The sequence below is a fragment of the Gopherus evgoodei genome, chromosome 3 (genome assembly GCF_007399415.2).
Source record: "Gopherus evgoodei ecotype Sinaloan lineage chromosome 3, rGopEvg1_v1.p, whole genome shotgun sequence".
In the NCBI taxonomy this organism is placed as follows: domain Eukaryota; kingdom Metazoa; phylum Chordata; order Testudines; family Testudinidae; genus Gopherus; species Gopherus evgoodei.
In genome coordinates this window covers 78,477,831-78,495,676 of record NC_044324.1, presented here as the reverse complement: position 1 = coordinate 78,495,676, position 17,846 = coordinate 78,477,831, and the positions used below count along the sequence as shown (strand labels likewise).

Below are 17,846 nucleotides of genomic sequence, written 5' to 3'. Positions count from 1 at the left end.
CCAACCCCGACTGCTCACAAACAGCCACACCTTGCAGTATAACAAAGGGTGGTGAGAACAAGGGTGTCACTGGCAAGCTGCAGTTACATAAATACATTTTAAGATCTCCCAGTGTCTCCCTCGCCCCCAGAAGCCAGTCCAATAAGAGACATTACCTCACCCACCTCCTCTCTCTAAAAACCCGACTGGCAGAAAAATAAACCCGGCAGGGATGGGCCAGGGAAAGTGCTTAGGTTAAATACTGAGCAGACATGCTGGAGACCCAGGCTTCCTGATTGCCAGGAAGAGAGCTCAGCCTGGGACAGGAGAGGCTGTACTGGGCAGCAACGGGATGGGGACCAAATCGGGCCAGCTCCCCTCATTCCCAGGCAGGTTCTGCCTCGAGCGACGGATCGCCCCCTCCCTCGCCGGGTCTCACCTTCACAGCGGCGGGGAGCGGCTGGGGCAGACTCTCCAGGGCGCCCTTCACGCCCAAGGCCGCGGCCGCCCCCACCTCGGCGATGAGGTTATGGCCGCAGGCGTGTCCGATCCCGGGCAGCGCATCGTACTCGCACAAGAAGCCCAAGTGCAGCGGCCGCGGGGCCGGAGCCGGGGCGGCGGGGCCCCACTCGGCCCGGAAGGCCGTGTCCAGCTTGTAGTGCGGCTGCACGGCCCAGGCGGCCCCCGGCAGCTCGGCGCAGGAGAAGAAGCGGGTCAGGGCGCCGTGCGCCTGGTGCTCTTCGAAAGCCAGCTCGGGGCGGCTCCAGATCTCCCGGCTCAGCGCGCTCAGCCGCCCGGCGCTCAGCTCGATGCACTCAGCCGCCCGCTGCTTCAGCGTCTGCAGCGCTGCCGGGGACACGGCGGCGGCGCCGCTCTGCGCCCGCTCCTGAGGCCCCATGAAGCCGCCGCAGAAGGTAGGCGGCTCGGAAACGGCTAGAGCCCGTCCCGCCCTGAGCTTCACCAGGCGCGCACTCCGCGCCAATGGGTCTGGTCTGTCTGAGCGCAGCGACCCGCGCCGCCTCGCTAACACCCGCTTCCGCCGGCGGACCAGCCCGCGGGGCTTGCTGGGAAACCTACCGCCCCATGCACCGCGCTGGGAGGGGTCTGTAGTGACTGGATAGTTTGAGCAGCAAAGAATCCTGTGGCACCTTATAGACTAGCAGACGTTTTGGAGCATGAGCTTTCGTGGGTTGCATCTGAGGAAGTGGGTATTCACCCACGAAAGCTCATGCTCCAAAACGTCTGTTAGTCTATAAGGTGCCACAGGATTCTTTGCTGCTTTTACAGATCCAGACTAACACGGCTACCCCTCTGATACTGGATAGTTTGAGTGACAGGTGCACAGTCCAGTAGCACATCAAGGAGAGGCAGAGGGCGGGGCTTCCCCACAGCTTTCTGTCTCTGACTCCAAAACCCAGGGCTGTGCGGTGGGGTACTGAGTTGGGGGGTGGGAGGGGAAGCTCTGGTACCTAAAGGTGGGTGATGGAGTGCCCTCCCTGATGCAATGGCCTGATAAGGTGGTCAGTGGGTATTGCAGAATTTGTATGGGGGAGGGATAGGTCAGTGGTTTGCACATTAGGCTGCTAAACCCAGGGTTGCGAATTCAGCCCTTGAGGGGGGCCACTTAGGGATCTGGGGCAAAAGCAGTACTTAGTCCTGTTAGTGAAGGCAGGAGGCTGGACTTGATGACCTTTCAGGGTTCCTTCCAATTTTATGAGTTGGTATATCTCCATATATACTGAGTCTGGGGAGGCTCTGTGACCTGAGTTCCAAGGAGGTCAGCCTGGATGGTCACAATGGTCCAGGCTGTTCTTTTGTCTGGTTTTAAACCCCAGCATTCTGCTAGTCCAACCTTTGTTCCCTGGCTAGTACAGAGAGAAAACCAGACATGGTTTTGTCTGGTATGAGGGGGACCTCATAATGCAGACTGCACCACTCCACCTCACCAGCATGACCTTACACACGCCACATATATAACGACCTTTTATATATTTGGAGACTGTTATTATATCCCCCTCTTGGTCCTTTCTTCTTTACACTAAGTTCCCAATTCTTTCAAACAGTCTCGAGGTTAGGGCTCTCACAGCTAGGCGTAATGCCAGCTTTCATTGGGAAACCAGTTCCTAGGCATGGAGTGCACAGGATACTGTGAGGGACTGGAAACATGCGAGGAATGCAGTGGGAGAGTTTGGGGAGGTCATAGACTGGAGTTACGTAGTGGCTGGAGGTAGTGGGAGTCAAGCACAGATGTGCTCAGATTTCAGGGTAATGAGGGACTTCAATATCTCTGTCTGCCCTCCAGAAGCTTTATCATTGCTCATGCCCCTGGGTCTTTTCCTGGCTATCCAGCCTGAGTCTTCCATTGATTGTCTCCCTCCATACTCTTGTTTCGATAAGTGTTGCATTTGTTGACAGCAGCACTTTGCAGAACCGATCCTCCTTACTCTTCCTAGGTCGGCGCCTTATCTGACGGAGGTGCTCCACTGGTGTGGAGGAGTGATTCCTCAAGGGCACATCTGCATAAACCAAAGAACAATGAACAGTGATAGCACTCACAGCCATGGATCAGAAAAGTTACACGCATCTCTTTCTCACTGTCCCTAGGCTAGCACACATCTCTCAGGATCAGAACAATTAAGGCCCAACAGCGTTCCATTAGATGCCAGGATCCCAGGAGATGGTGGGAATGGCAGCCATGATAAAGCTTGTTGCACTGGTTGTTGGCAGACAGCTGCTGCTTCTGCTTGATTTTCCCTGTAAAGGCTTTTCTTTTAAGATCACAAAAGGGAGTTGTGGGCAGAATAGCTCATCTCCTCATTATTTTGTTCACAGATTACATCTAATTTCTGACATACTAATTTTGGTCTATTGAGTTCCAATTCCATACTTGTTTACCATATATAATATTAACACAGTCTTTGAATTACATCACTAGGCCTTTACATTTGGATTAATTCAGTCTGTCTCCCTTTTGCACCTTTTTTTATAGGTTATTCTGACATTTTATAAACTTTCACTCACTTCTCACAATTGACCTCAAAATTAGGGTAAATTTGTAGGCCCAATTATCAAAACAGTACTAAAGGGCTCTTTAGTGGAGAGAGAAATAATAAGAATCAGTAGCTGGAAATGGAAGTCAGACACATTCAAATAAGAAATTAGGCAGAATTTTTTTTAACAGTGAGTGTGACTATCCATTGGAACAAACTAACAAGGAGAGGGATAGCATTGGCCTGCTAAACCCAAGGCTGAGAGTTCCATCCTTCAGGGGGCCATTTAGGGATCTGGGGAAAAATAATCTGGGAGGGACAGTACTTGGTCCTGCAGTGAAGGCAGAGGACTGAACTTGATGACCTTTCAAGGTTCCTTCCATTTCTATAATTCTAATGTCTTCAGATCAAGACTAGATGCCATTCTGGAAGATGTGCTTTAGTTAACCCACACATTATTACCTAGCTTAATACTGGGGTAACTGGATGAAATTCTATGGCCTGTGATATACTGGAGGTCAGACTACATGAACGATTATCCCTTATTGCCTGAAAATCTATTAAATCATTTTACTGGCCCTTCTGCATGTGCACTTTTATCAAAATTGCCTCCTCCATGTGGATATTTGGTGTAGCAGTTAGTTGTGTTAGGATTATAGATGATCACAACTTCCTTATGGAGAGTCAGACAGCACGAAATTATGCAAGAATTCATGAAGAAACTTCCCTTGTGTGCAAAATAGGGCCTTATAATACAAATCCGTAGGAATCCTTAAAGGTAGGTGTCATCAAGATTGGCACTAACAATAGAAGTAACAATTGTTCAATTAAAATAGTTTTGTTACAATAAAAAGCAATTTCTTTATTTATTTTACAATAAATAAATAAAGGGCGATCCTTTCCCTGCAGTCACTGGTGGCGAGAAGTGGAGCACCATGGCTGGGAGCTGGCAGAGTAGAGTGGGCTGGGGCCAGGTTGCTCTACTTCCCACCGCTGCTGGTGAGTGTGGGAGTTGCTGGGGGAAAGAGGTGGAATGGGGGCAGGCTGGAGGCAGAACAGGGGAGAAGGGTAAGAGGCAGTGCGGAGGGAGTTGTCCGGGGCTCCACACCCTCTAGGGATGGCCCTGCCCCTTGCAGGGGGGTGCTGGCCAAGGGATAGGGCTGGTCGCCAGGGCTGGTGCTGCTGTGTATGCAGCACACAGCTGCCTAGGACACCATGAAATTTGGGGCAATTTGGTGCCCCAACTTTCATGGGGCTTTACACAGCTGCATATGCTGTGTATGCCTAAGGCTGGCCCTGGATGTGTGCAGTGGTCTCAGCACCTCTCTCCAGGTGGCCATCCCTGCTTCACGCACCGGGCAATCCTCCGCTTGGAGGAATGCTGAGCTGCTGTACCTCATTGGCATTTGAAGAGAAGAGGCTGTGTAGTCCCAGCTGTGCTCCAGCCATAGGAATTATGATACCTACAGACAGATTTCACAATGCATGACAGAAAGGGGCCATGACCGGGACACATTGCAGTGTAGGGGAAAAGTGAAGAAGCTGCAGAATGCCTACCACAACACACGGGAGGCAAACTGCTGCTCCAGTGCTGTGCCCACAGAACTGCCAATTCTACAAAGAGCTGGATGCAATACTTGGTGGTGACCCCACCTCCACTGCAAAGGCCCCTGTGAATACTTTGTTGGCTCGTGTTGAGAGTGGACTGAGCCAGGAGGAGGAAATCTTGGACGAAGAGGGGGAGGGGGACCCAGAGGCAGAGGATGACTTGAAGGCCAGAGATGCATGCAGTCAGGAGCTCTTTTGTACCCCAGAGGAGGCCCCTGGGAGGTGAATCTGATTATGGGAATTGCTGAAGCAAGTTGTTGGGGGCAGGAGGATTGCAGAAAGCAGGCTTGTCTCCCACCGCATGCCTAGTCTGAGCAGTAGGACAGGCTGTTGATTGACTCCCTCACTTCACAGGAATCTCCCTCAGATCTCCAGAAGCTCTCATGGAGATACTGGGTAATCTGCTGCCGCAAGTTCCTTGGCAGAGCTGCGTTGTTTCTTGCCCCATTAATGGTAACTTTCCCGCACCACTTTACCATCATGGGTGGTGGTGGGGGAAAACAATTGCTGCACACAGGCGAACCACATAGGGGCCAGGTCAGAAGCCACAGGCTTGGAGAAGACCCTCCCTTGATTCCCTGCTCACCCTCAGCAGCAAGATATCTTCCACAATAATCATAGCCTGTGGAAAGTGTGGGGACAGGAATGATTATCAGGCCCCTTCTTTAGTGCTGGCTTTCTCCCAGAGTCATGTGCCCAGTAGAGCAGCGTTCGGGAAGAGTGATTTACCCTGCCCCTGTGGCTACTCACCATTTTGGGGGCCTTATGGCTCATGTGTGCTTGCCTGAGGTCAGCCAGTTAGTGACAGGTGTGAGAGTACTGGCTGTGTTGTAAAGCACTGATTCAGTGTTCTCTGTGTTGCAAACAATACTGCTTCTGTAACATGTTACATTTAAACTTCAGAGATGACCTCGGGAGCCCAGCCTCCTTCTGTTATCAGCGGTTGAATGGCTGCACAGAATTAGAAAGTGGTCAAGAAGAACTAAGGAGGACTTTCTCCATGATGTTACGATGCACTCCCCCCCGAGAAACAGGAATTGAAGGAGTGACGGGACAGCAAGAAGATGGACAAAAAGGAGAAGGTAGTACACCAGAAAGAAGCAGCTCTTAAATGTTATGGACAGCCAAGTTGACAGGCTCCAGGAGATACTAGCTCTTCAAACCGAGCAGCTCCCTGCCCACACTCCCCTGCAGCCACTGTCACAAAACTCTTTCCTATGCGCCACCCACACACCACCAACATACTGTTATTTACCTCCTGGCTCCACTCTCTAACTGCAGTGCAGTGGTGTAGCCAGGTGGAGTGAAATGGGAGGGCGGGAGAGAGACATTAAAAAAAGGCACCACCTGCTGCAGTGCTTGTACTCACCGGGCAGCGCTCCGGGTCTTCGGCAGCGGTTCCTTCACTCGCTCCAGGTCTCACCTGCTGCCAAAAACCCAGAGCGAGTGAAGAACCTGCCGCTGAAGTCCCAAAACACAGTGCTTTATTTATGTCCGCCCGCCTGTTCAGAGTAAAAATTAAAAAGGCGCCAAAAAATTAAAAAGGCACCACTTGTGCTCAGTGTGGGAGTGGCCCCTCCCCCTGCTCCCGCCTAGCTATGCTACTGCTGCAGTGTAATAAATGAAGGGGGGGAAGGTAGCTCCCTTTTATGGGCATCCAGCCAGCCTGTTAGCTATAGAATTCCTCTTAGTAGCTGTTCTCTACTTGCTCTACCTGTAAAGGGTTAACAGCCCACAGGTAGAAGGAAAGGAGTGGGCAGCTAACGAAAAGAGCCAATGGGAGGGCTAGAACTTTTTAAAATTGGGGAAAAACTTTTCTTTGTCTTTCTGTTGTTCTCTGGGAAAGAGGAGAACAGGCAGCTATTATGCTATGAGAAGCTTTAAGCCAGGTGTAGTAAGAGGAGGCCCTGAAATATAAACCTTGGTATCAGATGCCTGGTATGAGGCCTAAGACCTGAACTAAAGTACTTTGCTAACAAGACTTTGCGGTCAAGACTTTGCTAACATAAAGCAAAGTTAAGCTGTGAGCCAGAGGCAGGCCCTGCTCACAGAAGCTGGCAAGGAAAGGGCTGATGCTGCAAAAAGAGACATAGCTAAAAGGTACTGGACACCAGATATCAGAACATTCTCATACTCGTACACTCCACGCAGATAACAAGGAACAAGCTGACCCATCCCAATGACAGGGCCATAAGGGTAATCTGATGGATAGAGTTGTTTTGTTCGAACCAACATGTACAAGGTGAGAGGTGGCACCTTACTATGTAGAGGGCTTGTACCTTGCTACTTAGAAAGGTTTCACCTCAATACGTCAGGAGTGATGTGTAACTTGTTTGTACCTGTGTATAAGAATGCATCCTGGAGCAATGTCTTTGTCCAGCCTAGGGGGCAGTGGAAAGTCCCACCACTGCCTGAGCTGAGTCTATTGCCAGGGAGCACATATTCGTAGTATGTCCTGTAAAGTCTAGAGGGAACTATCATTGTGCTTCGTTTGACAATAAACCTGGCTGAAGTGCCTTCGTACCTTACTAGAGTCTGTGGTAATTGGGGGTTCTCTTGAGTCTGCTGTGTCAGCTATCTGCGCAGATCTGGGACAGCACACAGAGGGAGCCCATACATGCAGCCAATTGATATCAACATTGAACAGAGCAGAGCACCACACTGGTAGCATCATAAATCAGCTCATACCTAAAACTACTTATGTAGAATTCCCAAATGTGTAAGTAGATCAGAAAAGATGTGATTAGGCTTATTTCTGTTGATTTGTTATGGCTAGTGGACTCCTCTGGGCTAACCCCAGATGCTTTTGTTTGCTTGTAACCTTTAAGCTGACCCCTAAGAAAGGTATTTTAGGTGCTTAATTTTTGGAATTGTTCTTTTAAAATCTAGCAAAAGCCTAAGATCCAGATGTATTTTCTTTCTTTGTTTTTAATAAACTTCACCTGTTTTAAGAACAGGATTGGATTTTTGATGTCCTAAAAGGTTTGTGCATATGTTGTTTAATTAGCTGGTGGCAACAGCTAATGTCCATTGTTTTCTTTCTTAGCTCTTCCCCCAAGGGGAGGGGCTGGGGGAGGTGAAAGGTTTTGAGGGTACCCCACAGGAAGGAATTATCAAGTGCACCTTCCTGGGTTCCAAAAGGGGGGTTTGCATTTTACCAAGCCAAGGTCACAGAAAAGCTGTAACCTTGGGAGTTTAATACAAACCTGGAGTGACAAGTGTTAATTTTTAAAATCCTTTTGGGCCCCCACCTTCTGTTCTTGAAGTGCCACAGTGGGAAATCAGCCTTGATACGCAGCAGTCCACTTCACCCTCCTTGCAGTCCACAGTGCTAGACTCCCTCTACCCACTGCATTCAACACCCATCCCTCTGCAGTTTGACTCTGCTGAAGTATAGTACCCACTACATTGTACTCCAAAGGAGAAGGTTGGGTATGATCCCTTGACATACACAAGTCTGTTGACATCCCAGGACCCCTCTTCCTCTTGCGACCTTCCCTTCCCTATCCCCCTCCCTGCCAGGACCATACTTACCCATATACAAAAAACACAGCTGCATAGGGCACCACGAAACTTAGGGCAGCAAATTTCTTAGTGCCCTTCACAGCTGCATGCTGCTTAAGCCCTTGCTTCACTTCACCACAGCCTCCAACCCTGCCCTGCCTCTTTCTGCTCCACTCCACCCCTTCCCTAAAGCCTTCACCCCTGCTCTGCCCTGCCTCTTTCCATCCCTGCTCTGCCCCAGCCCCACCCCCACTCCACCCTTTCCCCAAAGTCCCCACCCTACTTTTTCCCACCCCACCCTTTCCCCTGAGGACTACAGCAGGGGTCAGGCCTGCACTCACAGAGGAGCGGTAAGTGGGGCAACCCAGCCCCAGCCCACTCCACACCACCTCTGAGTGCTGGGAGACAGTTACCTGCAGCCTTAGTCCTTTTTCTGGCTTTTTTGCCAGGCCTGCAGCCTGGGGTTTTACTAGGCTGGAGCTCCCTAGCACTGCTCCACCTCAAGTACCCATCTCAGCTTCCCAGACAACCAGGTTCTTTTCTCTCAAGAAGCTAGAGAGTGCATGTGTGTTAGCTTTTGGCCCAGGAGCCCTCTTATAAGGGCCAGCCGGGCCCTGATTAAGCTGGCCATAGCTGTGACTGCTTTCCCCATCCCCCTACGTTTTCCCAGCTGCAGTCCTCTCCAGGGCTGCTGTAACTCCTTGAGGGCCAGAGGGGGTGACCACCCCCTTACAGGGTGGCAACACAAACTGGGATCTGGTGGGACATACGGCATCATATGCTGTGGTTGAAGTGGATGATGCCTCAAGGGCCTGGAGGTCACACGGAGAGTGGCCTGTTCCTTCCACAGCAGGCCTGACAGAGGTCTGAGGCATGTATTGACATTTGCTGGGCATTCAATTAAAGGGGTTGTTTTAGAAGCATCTGCAAATTTAGGAATGCTTGTGAAATGTGCTTTGGACCCAATGCAGCCCATTCTTGCCAGAGCAGTAGAGGAAGGTTGCAGTGGGAGGAGGACAGGTGCTGCCAACAGATGCATGAGGGCAGGAGCAGTGTATACTTACCATTGACAGAGCACAGAGCCCGGGGCCCCATACCCACCTGCCACCCACACTAGGGTGGCAGCCCACTCCCCTCACAGGCCACTAGGCCACACAGTCCCACAGAAGGGGCAGTTTTATTGACTTAGGCCACATGATCTCACGGAAGGGGCAGTTATATTGACTCTGGCCACTAGGACAGCCCTGAGAGGGCAACCTTACTGACTGGCCATACAGCCCTGAGAGAGGGTGGCCCTACTGACTCTTGCCACTAGGTCATACCATCTTGCTCAGCCAGGCAGCCACACTGACTCTACTAGGTGATACACCCTGGTCGAATGGGGGAGCCACATTATGAGAAGGGGCTGTCACCCTGACTGGCTATTCGGCCACACAATCTTGAGAGCGGTCATATTGACTTTTAGCACTAGGCCACACTACCCCGAGACAAGGGGTGGTCATAAGGATGCAACCACAAGGAAGTAATTACCCCACCCCACCTGGGATGGGGCACACTTGCCCTGCGACAAACCTCTAGAGATATGAATCATGAACTCTTCTCAATGGCCTGATACTGTTCACTAATCTCTAAGGCCTTGTCTATACTACAAATGCTTTGCCTGTATAACTATATCATCAGCGCTTCCTCATGTAGTCCAGCTTATGCAATGTTTTTCTGGAAGCATAGTAACACCAGCTCCCTGAGGAAATTAGCTATGCTGACAGAAAAAGCATAGCTCTGTCTATGCTGGGGCTTTTGCAAGCATAGTTATGTCTTTTTTATTTTTTAAAGATACCTCCGAGGGTGCAAAAGTTCCATGGGGAAAAAAGGCTAATGTTATATCTATTCAAAAAGGTATAAATGGTGGACAAAGGCCAGATAGCTTGACATTGGTGTCATGTAACATCATGAAAAGGCTGACAAATAATGCAGTTAGTAAAGAATTAACAGATGGCAGCATAATTAATAGCAATCAACATGGGTTTATGGAAAATGACTTGTCAAACTTGATATCACTTTTGAATGAGATTAAAAGTTTCGTTGGCAAACGTAACTGACTGATTTCTCTAAGGTGGCTGGTTTAGTACCCCATGACATTCAGATTTTAAAGTGCTTCATTGAGCTCTTACATGGGCTGAAAAGTGGCTGATCTCAAGAAGGGGCTCTAGGGACATTTTTAGTGGAGTCCCAAAGAAATCTTCTTAGCCTAAATCGCAGCTGGTCAAGTTTGCAGATGACAAACTGATGGCACGGCAAATAAGGACAAAGTCAAATATACAAAGGAATCTAGATTACACAGTAAATTGGACTAATTTAAATGTGTTTTTATAACATTTAAAGCAATACATTTAGAAATAAATGTAAGGTGACAATTACAGGACAGAGGGACAATTTTTGAAAGTGACTCAAAGTCTTAGGCCTGGGTCTATTGAATTTAATTATAGTAGAACCCCCTTTTATGAATTAGGGGATGGAGTTTGTAACACTCTACATCTTAATAGGTACAGCACATAAATGGAACATCACTATGCTACGCTACATCATTTTCTTCTTGTCCTTCAAAACAACTTCCAATGTACTGAAGACTTCAAAATCTGAAGAGATATAGACCTATTCATCATTCCCTTTTGTTATTCTGTGATTCCCCCCGCCCCCAATTCGGGAAATGGTCCATAGGACTGGCTGTTTGTAAAATTGATAAAAATTGAAGTTCTACTATATATCAGTTCAGAACAGATTACTAAATATAATACAAGTATACAGGAACTTTTATCTTAATGCTTATTTCCATAAATGAAATAGAATTTCCTTTTCTCCTCCACTTAGTTTTAAACTTTTCAGAAGTTCAGAATCATTTTAACTAGTACTGTTATTCTGAACAAAGTCTTAGAACGCAGTAATTTTGGGAAGTGAATCTCATGTTATCTGCAGTAGAAGCTGAAGTGCAGACAGCCCATATGCACGTTTAACAGTTAGCCGTAACTTACTGTGAGGAATAAAACATCGTTACTCCATTGAGACTGCAACTTCCTTGAGTAGAGCTTTTTCAGACCTCTACATCTCCAACTGTTTTAGTATATTCAAGGCACCAGGTGACAATAACCAGTGGGTAAAATTTTCAGAAGTGCCTTCAAACTGGGACAAATTAAATTTTTCATCCTAAAAGGACTTTCAGATATTCCCTTCTCTTCCTTACCTGGCTTGAGATAGCAGTCACCTACAAACCATTCTTAGTGCCACGTTGTCCTCCCATCAGTGCTCTTTAATTCGAACTAATTTTAATGACTGTTCTTACTACATAGATATTAACAGCCTTGATTTGAGTGCTGCACTATTAATAGTTATAATTCTCAAACTTAACTGAAGGAAGTTTTAAATTGCTGTTATGACTATTGACTAAAGTTTCATTTGGCATAAATAAGTATCTGGCATAAGGGCCATTAGAGCTTGAAATGTTACTTCAAAAATAATGAAAGCTAAAAAACCTCTAAATATATAATAAATTCACACAAGAGACAGACGTGCTTAAGGGGAGGCCAAATTATTTTTATTTTATTTTATTTTAGTAACCAATTGTATTTATGGCAAAAAAGCTCTGCTCCTCCTTTTCAGGAAGCAAGCAGTGCTCAGATTGATGGATTAGAGTCTTAACTCAAATTCGAAAATTAGCTTGGTAACAAAGGAATGAACAAGAATTCCAGATATTATTTCCAGAGCAGAGATCAAAAATTCACATCTGGATGAAAATTCCATGTTTACAATGGGTTGTGCCACATATTGCAAAATTTTTCAGTAGTGCATTAAGCCGTTCACAGTTGAATCTGAACCTTGAGATTAATGAGCTGCTTTCTCCTTTCAAAATGTCATTACCTTGTGCAAATTAGTCAAGTCTTTCCAAGTGTCAAGCACACATTTAAAGCTGTCCATATTTTATATACAAAACACCTACCACTTGGGCAGTGCAAAATACATCCTTTCATAACAAAACTAAAATGTACCTCTCAAAGTATGAACAAGAATATACACATATTACATGATGTACATTATTTACACAGCCATAAAAAATATAATACAAAAGTTTGTGATTATAAGACTTGACAGTCCTTTTATATTTCATGTTGCAACAAGGCAAGTTTCAATTTCCTGGATGGAGTCCTCTTTGTAACTACCCATAAATCTCAAGTTATGCTTGAACTTTTAGGAGAGTTTTTAAATGGACTGCCATCAGCTCCTTATTTTGGTCAGAATATTCAACAGAGCATCCCACCCAGTGACTGGGAGGCTTTGGAAGGACACTGGGAGATGGCGGGTCACTAAACTTTGCCCCAGCATAACTTTCTTTTTGGTTCATTTCAGTTGGAGAACCAGGTTTCTTTGATTTCATGTTTCTGAAGTTCTCAGTGTTATTAAGCGGCTTTTTCTCTTGCTTTTCAGTTATCTCACGCGACGGGGAAAGTTGCCAAAAGTTACTTTCATTTTTTTTCACAGATGTGATCTTTGTGAGCGGCATGTTACATTTGCTCTTCTGCTTGTTACTCTTGGGCTGTTCACCCAGGTGTAGGCTGTGAACAGCCTGGCAGTGGGGAGCGGGAGCCTTCTCAGACTTGCCCATCTTGTTCTTCAAGAACTGCGGAGACAGAAACAGACATTCAAATAGTGCAGGACAGAGCAGCAGCCAGGTGCTGGGCGGCAAAGGAAGGTCCCCCGCTCGCTCGGCCAGGGAAAGCGATGTCCCCTCATCGCCCTACCGTTGTCTGTCACTCCACGAGCTGGAGGGGGTGAAGGAGTCCCCGGGAGCCCAGCGCCCTTCTGGCGGGATTCGCCCGCGCCGCAGCCGAGCTCCGACCCGGACCCCGTCCAGCGCAGGAGCTGGGCGCTTCCCTCCCCATCGGGCGGGGGCGCGGCTGTAGTGACCGTGGCAGCCGGGCGCCTCCATGGGGCGCTGCACTCCGCACACGTCACCCCCGGGCGCGCGGCCACTAGGCTAAATCCGGCTGTTGCTGGGCGCAGCCGCCAACCGCATTGGTGGATTCCCAGAGCCAATCAGCGCGAGCGGCACCTCTTCCCTGCCCCGAGCGAGCGCGAGCGTAACGGAAACTTCCCCTCCCCCCACCGCCCCAAACGGGGAGCATGGGAACCGCTCCCCGGGGCTCCATCCTGGATCCTCCCCATACCTCCTTCCTCAGGGGCTTGCTGGGCGCCGGTCTCGGGGGGGCCGATGCGGGGGGCTCCTCGGCCGGGGCGGTGGGAACGGCTGGTGCTGGGAGCGTGTGAACATCTCCTGGGCCGGGGGCTCCCAGCGGGGCCCTTCTGCCCAGGCCAGCGCGGTGCTGTTGGTATTGCTGGTAGCGGCTCGGTAACAGCCCCGAAGGGCTGGGCCGGATCTTTCCCTTTCTCCGCCTCACTCGCTTCAGCGCCGGCCGCGCGCTACCCCCCGGCCCCGCCAGGCAGCAGCTGGGCTGGTTCTCGCAGTTGTTGCCCCCCCGCATGAGGCGTTGGAAGAGGCTGGGGGGTAGCCGCCGGGCGTCGTCGGTGCCTGCCGAGAGCCGGGCTAGGAAGGGCGGCGGCGCCGTGGTGGTGACCATGGCGGGAGTCGGGTGTTCGGAGCTGCGCAGGGGGAGAAGAGAGGGCGCTGGGAAGTGGCCGCACGGCGTTCGTAGGCTTCGACGGTGGTGAAATCCCAGATCCGCTGCTAGGAGAACATGGCGGGGGAGTGAGAGGAACGGAGAGCAGCGCCCCAGTGTTGTTACTCGAGGGGCACACGCCCGCTTCCGCCGCTGCACCAATCAGCACAGCCAGGGACTCGCCTCTCTCTGGCAATGACCAATCCGAACAGACTGAAGCCATAATAGGACCGCCCTCGCCAATCCAGAAAGACACAAACACTACAGGACTCGCCCTCTTCATATCGTCTCCAATCAGAAGAGAGAGAAACAACGCGGCACGCCCCCTTGTCTTCAAAACAGGCCAATCCGGAAACCGAGAAGCCGAACGAGTCACGTCTTCTTTTGGTACCATTTGCCAATCGGATGGGGCACAAACAGAATAGAACTCGCCCCTTCCCTACTCGATAGCCAATCAAGAGAGGCATAAACATTGCGGAACCGCACGCCTTCTCGTTACAGGTCCTAGCGAGTGCATGCACGAGCGCCGGGGGGAGGAGGAAGCGGGACAGCGGCGGTTATGGCGGAGGGGTGCTGCAGTCTTGCCGCGGAAGCAGAGGGGCCCAGGCAGCAGGAGCAGCTCGGGGCCGAGCGCAGCCTGGAGGCGCTGAGCCTGGAGTGCGGGGCGGCCGGCGCGGGAGCGCGGCCGCCGGGGGGTCGTAGGGCCACTATCGCCCCCGCGCTGGAGGTGGAGGGCAGCGTGCGCCGCGAGGGTCTCCTCACCCACTTCGTAGCCAGCAACCTGCAGCGGAAGATCCCGCTCAGCGCGCCCGCCGCCAGCCCCATACCACCCGTAGACCCCGCGGCGCTGCGGGACCTGGTGGCGTTGGCCGGGCAGGTGGCTGCGCAGGTGGATGAGCTGCTGCGGAGTGTGCACTGCGGCCTGCAGGCCCTGACCGCCCTGAGCGTGGGCTGCATCCAGACCTACCGCGACGGCGTGGAGAGCCTGGGCGAGGCCGTGGACACCAGCATCCGAGCCATGTACACGCTGGTGGCGCGGTGCGAGGAGCTGGACCTGGCCATGCAGCCCGTGCCGGCCCTAGCCAGGCGTATCCGTGACATGAAGGGCACGCTGGAGCGGCTAGAGGGGCTCTGCAAATAGCACCCTGGGGCGGCTGTAACCGCTCAGTCGATGGCCCACGTTGCTCAGACACCACGTGCCTAATTCAACAAGTCATCTCCAGCAGCTGATGCGCCTTCGCACTCTTCGCACCTCTGCGTGTGGCAGCTCAGGAGCTGATCACAGGCCCAGGACTGATACCCCGGGAAGATTTGATTCTCCTCGAAAGCACTTGATGCTCATCTGCCTTGATCTCCGAGTTTGGGAGTGGCTTCTTCCACTGCTATTTTTGTTGAATGTTTTCTTCTGAAATACCAGTGAATAGTTCCACTAAACTTAAATAAAGATATTTGTTATTTTTTCTCCTCCTGTGGTTTCCACTCTCAGTAAAGACTGAGGTATTTTGAGTCCTAGTCTCCTGACAACTCTTTCCATAGATGCTAAAATCTGTTTTCCTTAATTTTTTCAGGCCATTCGTGACCATCTTGTGCATGGAAACAGTTGCAGAATGGAACTCTTAAAGAGCCTCTAAGACTTCTTTTGGTTGAGGGAACCATGGTAGTCAGGATATACTAATTCTTTGTTTTTGCAGAACTGTTCAGAAGCATAACAGTTTAAAATTCAGTTATGTAAATCATTTACCTTTTAAAATAATATAGGTGGCATTCCTGTTTTTAAATTAGGCCATGCTTCCTCCACTTCAGTTATGTAATAGTTCAAGCATCTGATTTTATGCACTACTAGAGTTGAAAAAATAACTCATTCTCATGGAGAAGCTAAGATTTGCAGCTGTGTTAAGATGGTGTGGAAAACAGGTTTTAGTTTTAACAGTTATGACAGCCGCTAAATTCAGGGCAGACAAAGTGGTAATCAAAGAATTGGTTTTAATTAGTATTCTCATAAAATACTAGTGCTGTATTATCAGAAAATGGAATTTTTTTTGCCTGCTTTTGTAGTTCAGCGAATAATTGGATTTAAAATCTCTCACAGGTTCCTTGGAATGTAGTAAATCCTGAATATCAGACCGCTGTAACTTTCTCTTGTCATCAAGACAGTGTTGAACTAGTGCCCCAGCATACTCCTCCTCTTAATAGGAGTTACTGTTCTGGTCTGCATGCGGCTATTAAAGCTTTCATTGCACTTTTCATATGAAGCAGGGCTATTCTCACCAAATTCTTCTCACCTGAACTTTACTTTCAGTGTAGAAAATAATTCTTTGCTTCTCTTCCTAACAATTGGTGTGGTTTCAGTAACACAGAATTAATGCTGGATTGTATTCCACAGATGGCAGCACTTTTTTGATAGGCAAATCAATTCCTTTATAGTTTCTTGAAACCGTTCAAGATACTTGAATATGTCAGGACAAATAGTGTTGTATAAATGTAAAAGGGTCTCTTTTTTTTGGTTTGGTTTTTTCATTATGTCTTTCATTACAAAGGGGTTTTACTTACAGGTGAGATTAGAAGCAAGCTGCATGTTCATGAGTAGAGCCTGTAAATCCGCAGATATCCACAGACCATTTTTGTGGATTGGATGCAGATACAAATTTTGTATCCATGCAGAGTTCTATTCCTGCGTTCTACTTCACTGCCACTCAGGACACAAGATATGGCTACAAGAACCAGTTTGTTCCTCCTTAGAGAGACAGCAGTCTTGTTTGCACCTTTTCCCCTTGAATTCTCTCACTGTTACTGTAGCGCCTGTGCTGCTTCATCTTTGATAACAGTGGCAGGAGCATTAGTATCAATTGGCTGTTGGTGTTTTTATCACAGTGTGGTCTAGGCCTGCCCAGACCAAAAATATACAACATGGAAGTAATAGAGTGGCAATTGGTCTATGCTAGGGCTAGCATTGGCAGAGTTGTTCTGATGCTTCAACAGCAGTGTGAATTTTTAAGAAAAAGCTCAATGCAGATAAAAGCAGTAAATGCATAGCACTCGTAAGCATAGGGACTGCAGTCTGAAGGCAGACAGGAGAATACTAAAGCATAACTGTTCTTTTTCTGCTGTCTTAGCAGGTCTCATCTCGAATGCTGCTTTGGGGCTGCTCTGTTTCCTGATGTGGAGAAATGAGATGCAAATGTCTTAAGTATTTCTGCAGCCCAGACAGGCAGAGCAGCTTTGGTTTACCACCACTACCTCATCTGTCTTTTCACACATGCAGTGGAATGTGCTTTAACACACCAAAAAGTCTTTGTTACTTTTTGCAATATGAATCATAACTTAAATTTAAAAAAAAAATCTCTTTAGAGTGGGAGATGCTGGAATGTTTGTTGCTGCGATATTAAGCAGTGGTAGTGGTTAACATTCTTAATAGCAAGCTACATTTCTATCCTGTCCATCACAAATCCTTTTTAGCTTTTTCAACATAGGCCCTAACTTGCTTAATTGCTAAATGAAAAGGTGAATGATAAAATCTACTTAAGTGCAGATTCCTGGCATAGACTTGTGTCCTGCTCTAATCACCTCTCTGGTGCCACTGAGCTAACTTGCTGCCATCTGTATGCAGCACATATTTCAGATATTAAATAAGTACATTTCCTAGAGGGATAAACAAGGATGCCTTGAACTTAAAACTGTTTTATGTAAAGTCTATTTCTAGACAGTTCAGTTCAAAGTTCCTACGTCTTTCTCACAGTTATTTAAAACAACAGAACATGCAAGGCCAGATTCAGCCCTCTGGTACAACTCATTGGGTTTGCACAGGTCTAAGTGAGGACAGAAATTTGACAGGTAAAAGTTCAATACTCATTCTCCTGAGCAATGGATTTATCGAAGTGCCTACTGCACAAATAAAATGTTTCATGCATGTGTTTTTATACAGTACAACTACATTTATTCAAAATGTTTTGTGAACATAAAATCCCCTAGGGGAAAAAAGGGGGAGGATTGGAAAGTTGAGAGGTATTGAGTATGTGTTTCACACCAGGGGATCTAACCAAGACTAGGATAACAGCAAGTATTGAATTAAAAGGTTCATGTAAATGGAATTTGCCCATAT

At 48.5% G+C, this 17,846-nt stretch overlaps 3 protein-coding genes across 10 annotated transcripts in view; 1 reads left to right on the top strand and 2 right to left on the bottom strand.

Annotated features, from left to right (window-relative positions):
- The window catches only part of PM20D2 (peptidase M20 domain containing 2), a 242,824-nt gene extending 241,868 nt beyond the window's left edge, over positions 1-956 (bottom strand). For all 8 annotated transcript variants that reach the window (XM_030555925.1, XM_030555924.1, XM_030555926.1 and 5 more), the window contains exon 1: positions 419-956. In XM_030555925.1, coding sequence (XP_030411785.1) covers positions 419-877 — 459 coding nt within the window. In that variant the 5' untranslated portion in view covers positions 878-956. The remainder of the gene's footprint in view (positions 1-418) is intronic.
- Positions 957-11,648: 10,692 nt separating this feature from the next.
- PNRC1 (proline rich nuclear receptor coactivator 1) lies at positions 11,649-13,847 on the bottom strand. The gene is made up of 2 exons (XM_030555916.1): positions 13,298-13,847; positions 11,649-12,750 (listed from the first exon to the last, which is right to left on the bottom strand). Exons 1-2 carry the CDS (start codon positions 13,706-13,708, stop codon positions 12,307-12,309), a joined length of 855 nt encoding a protein of 284 aa, XP_030411776.1. The 5' UTR covers positions 13,709-13,847; the 3' UTR covers positions 11,649-12,306.
- Positions 13,848-14,007: 160 nt separating this feature from the next.
- Positions 14,008-15,212, top strand: LOC115648384 (BLOC-1-related complex subunit 6-like). Its single transcript, XM_030555917.1, has one exon. The coding sequence runs from the start codon at positions 14,307-14,309 to the stop codon at positions 14,886-14,888; it is 582 nt and encodes a 193-aa protein (XP_030411777.1). The 5' UTR covers positions 14,008-14,306; the 3' UTR covers positions 14,889-15,212.
- Positions 15,213-17,846: the final 2,634 nt, after the last annotated feature.

Coding starts and splice junctions, on each gene's coding strand:
- LOC115648384 (XM_030555917.1), top strand. CDS start 14,307: ATGGCGGAGGGGTGCTGCAGTCTTGCCGCGGAAGCAGAGGGGCCCAGG.
- PNRC1 (XM_030555916.1), bottom strand. CDS start 13,708: ATGGTCACCACCACGGCGCCGCCGCCCTTCCTAGCCCGGCTCTCGGCA. Junction 12,751..13,297: donor GCAAGCCCCTGAGGAAGGAG/GTATGGGGAGGA, acceptor CTGTCTCCGCAG/TTCTTGAAGAACAAGATGGG.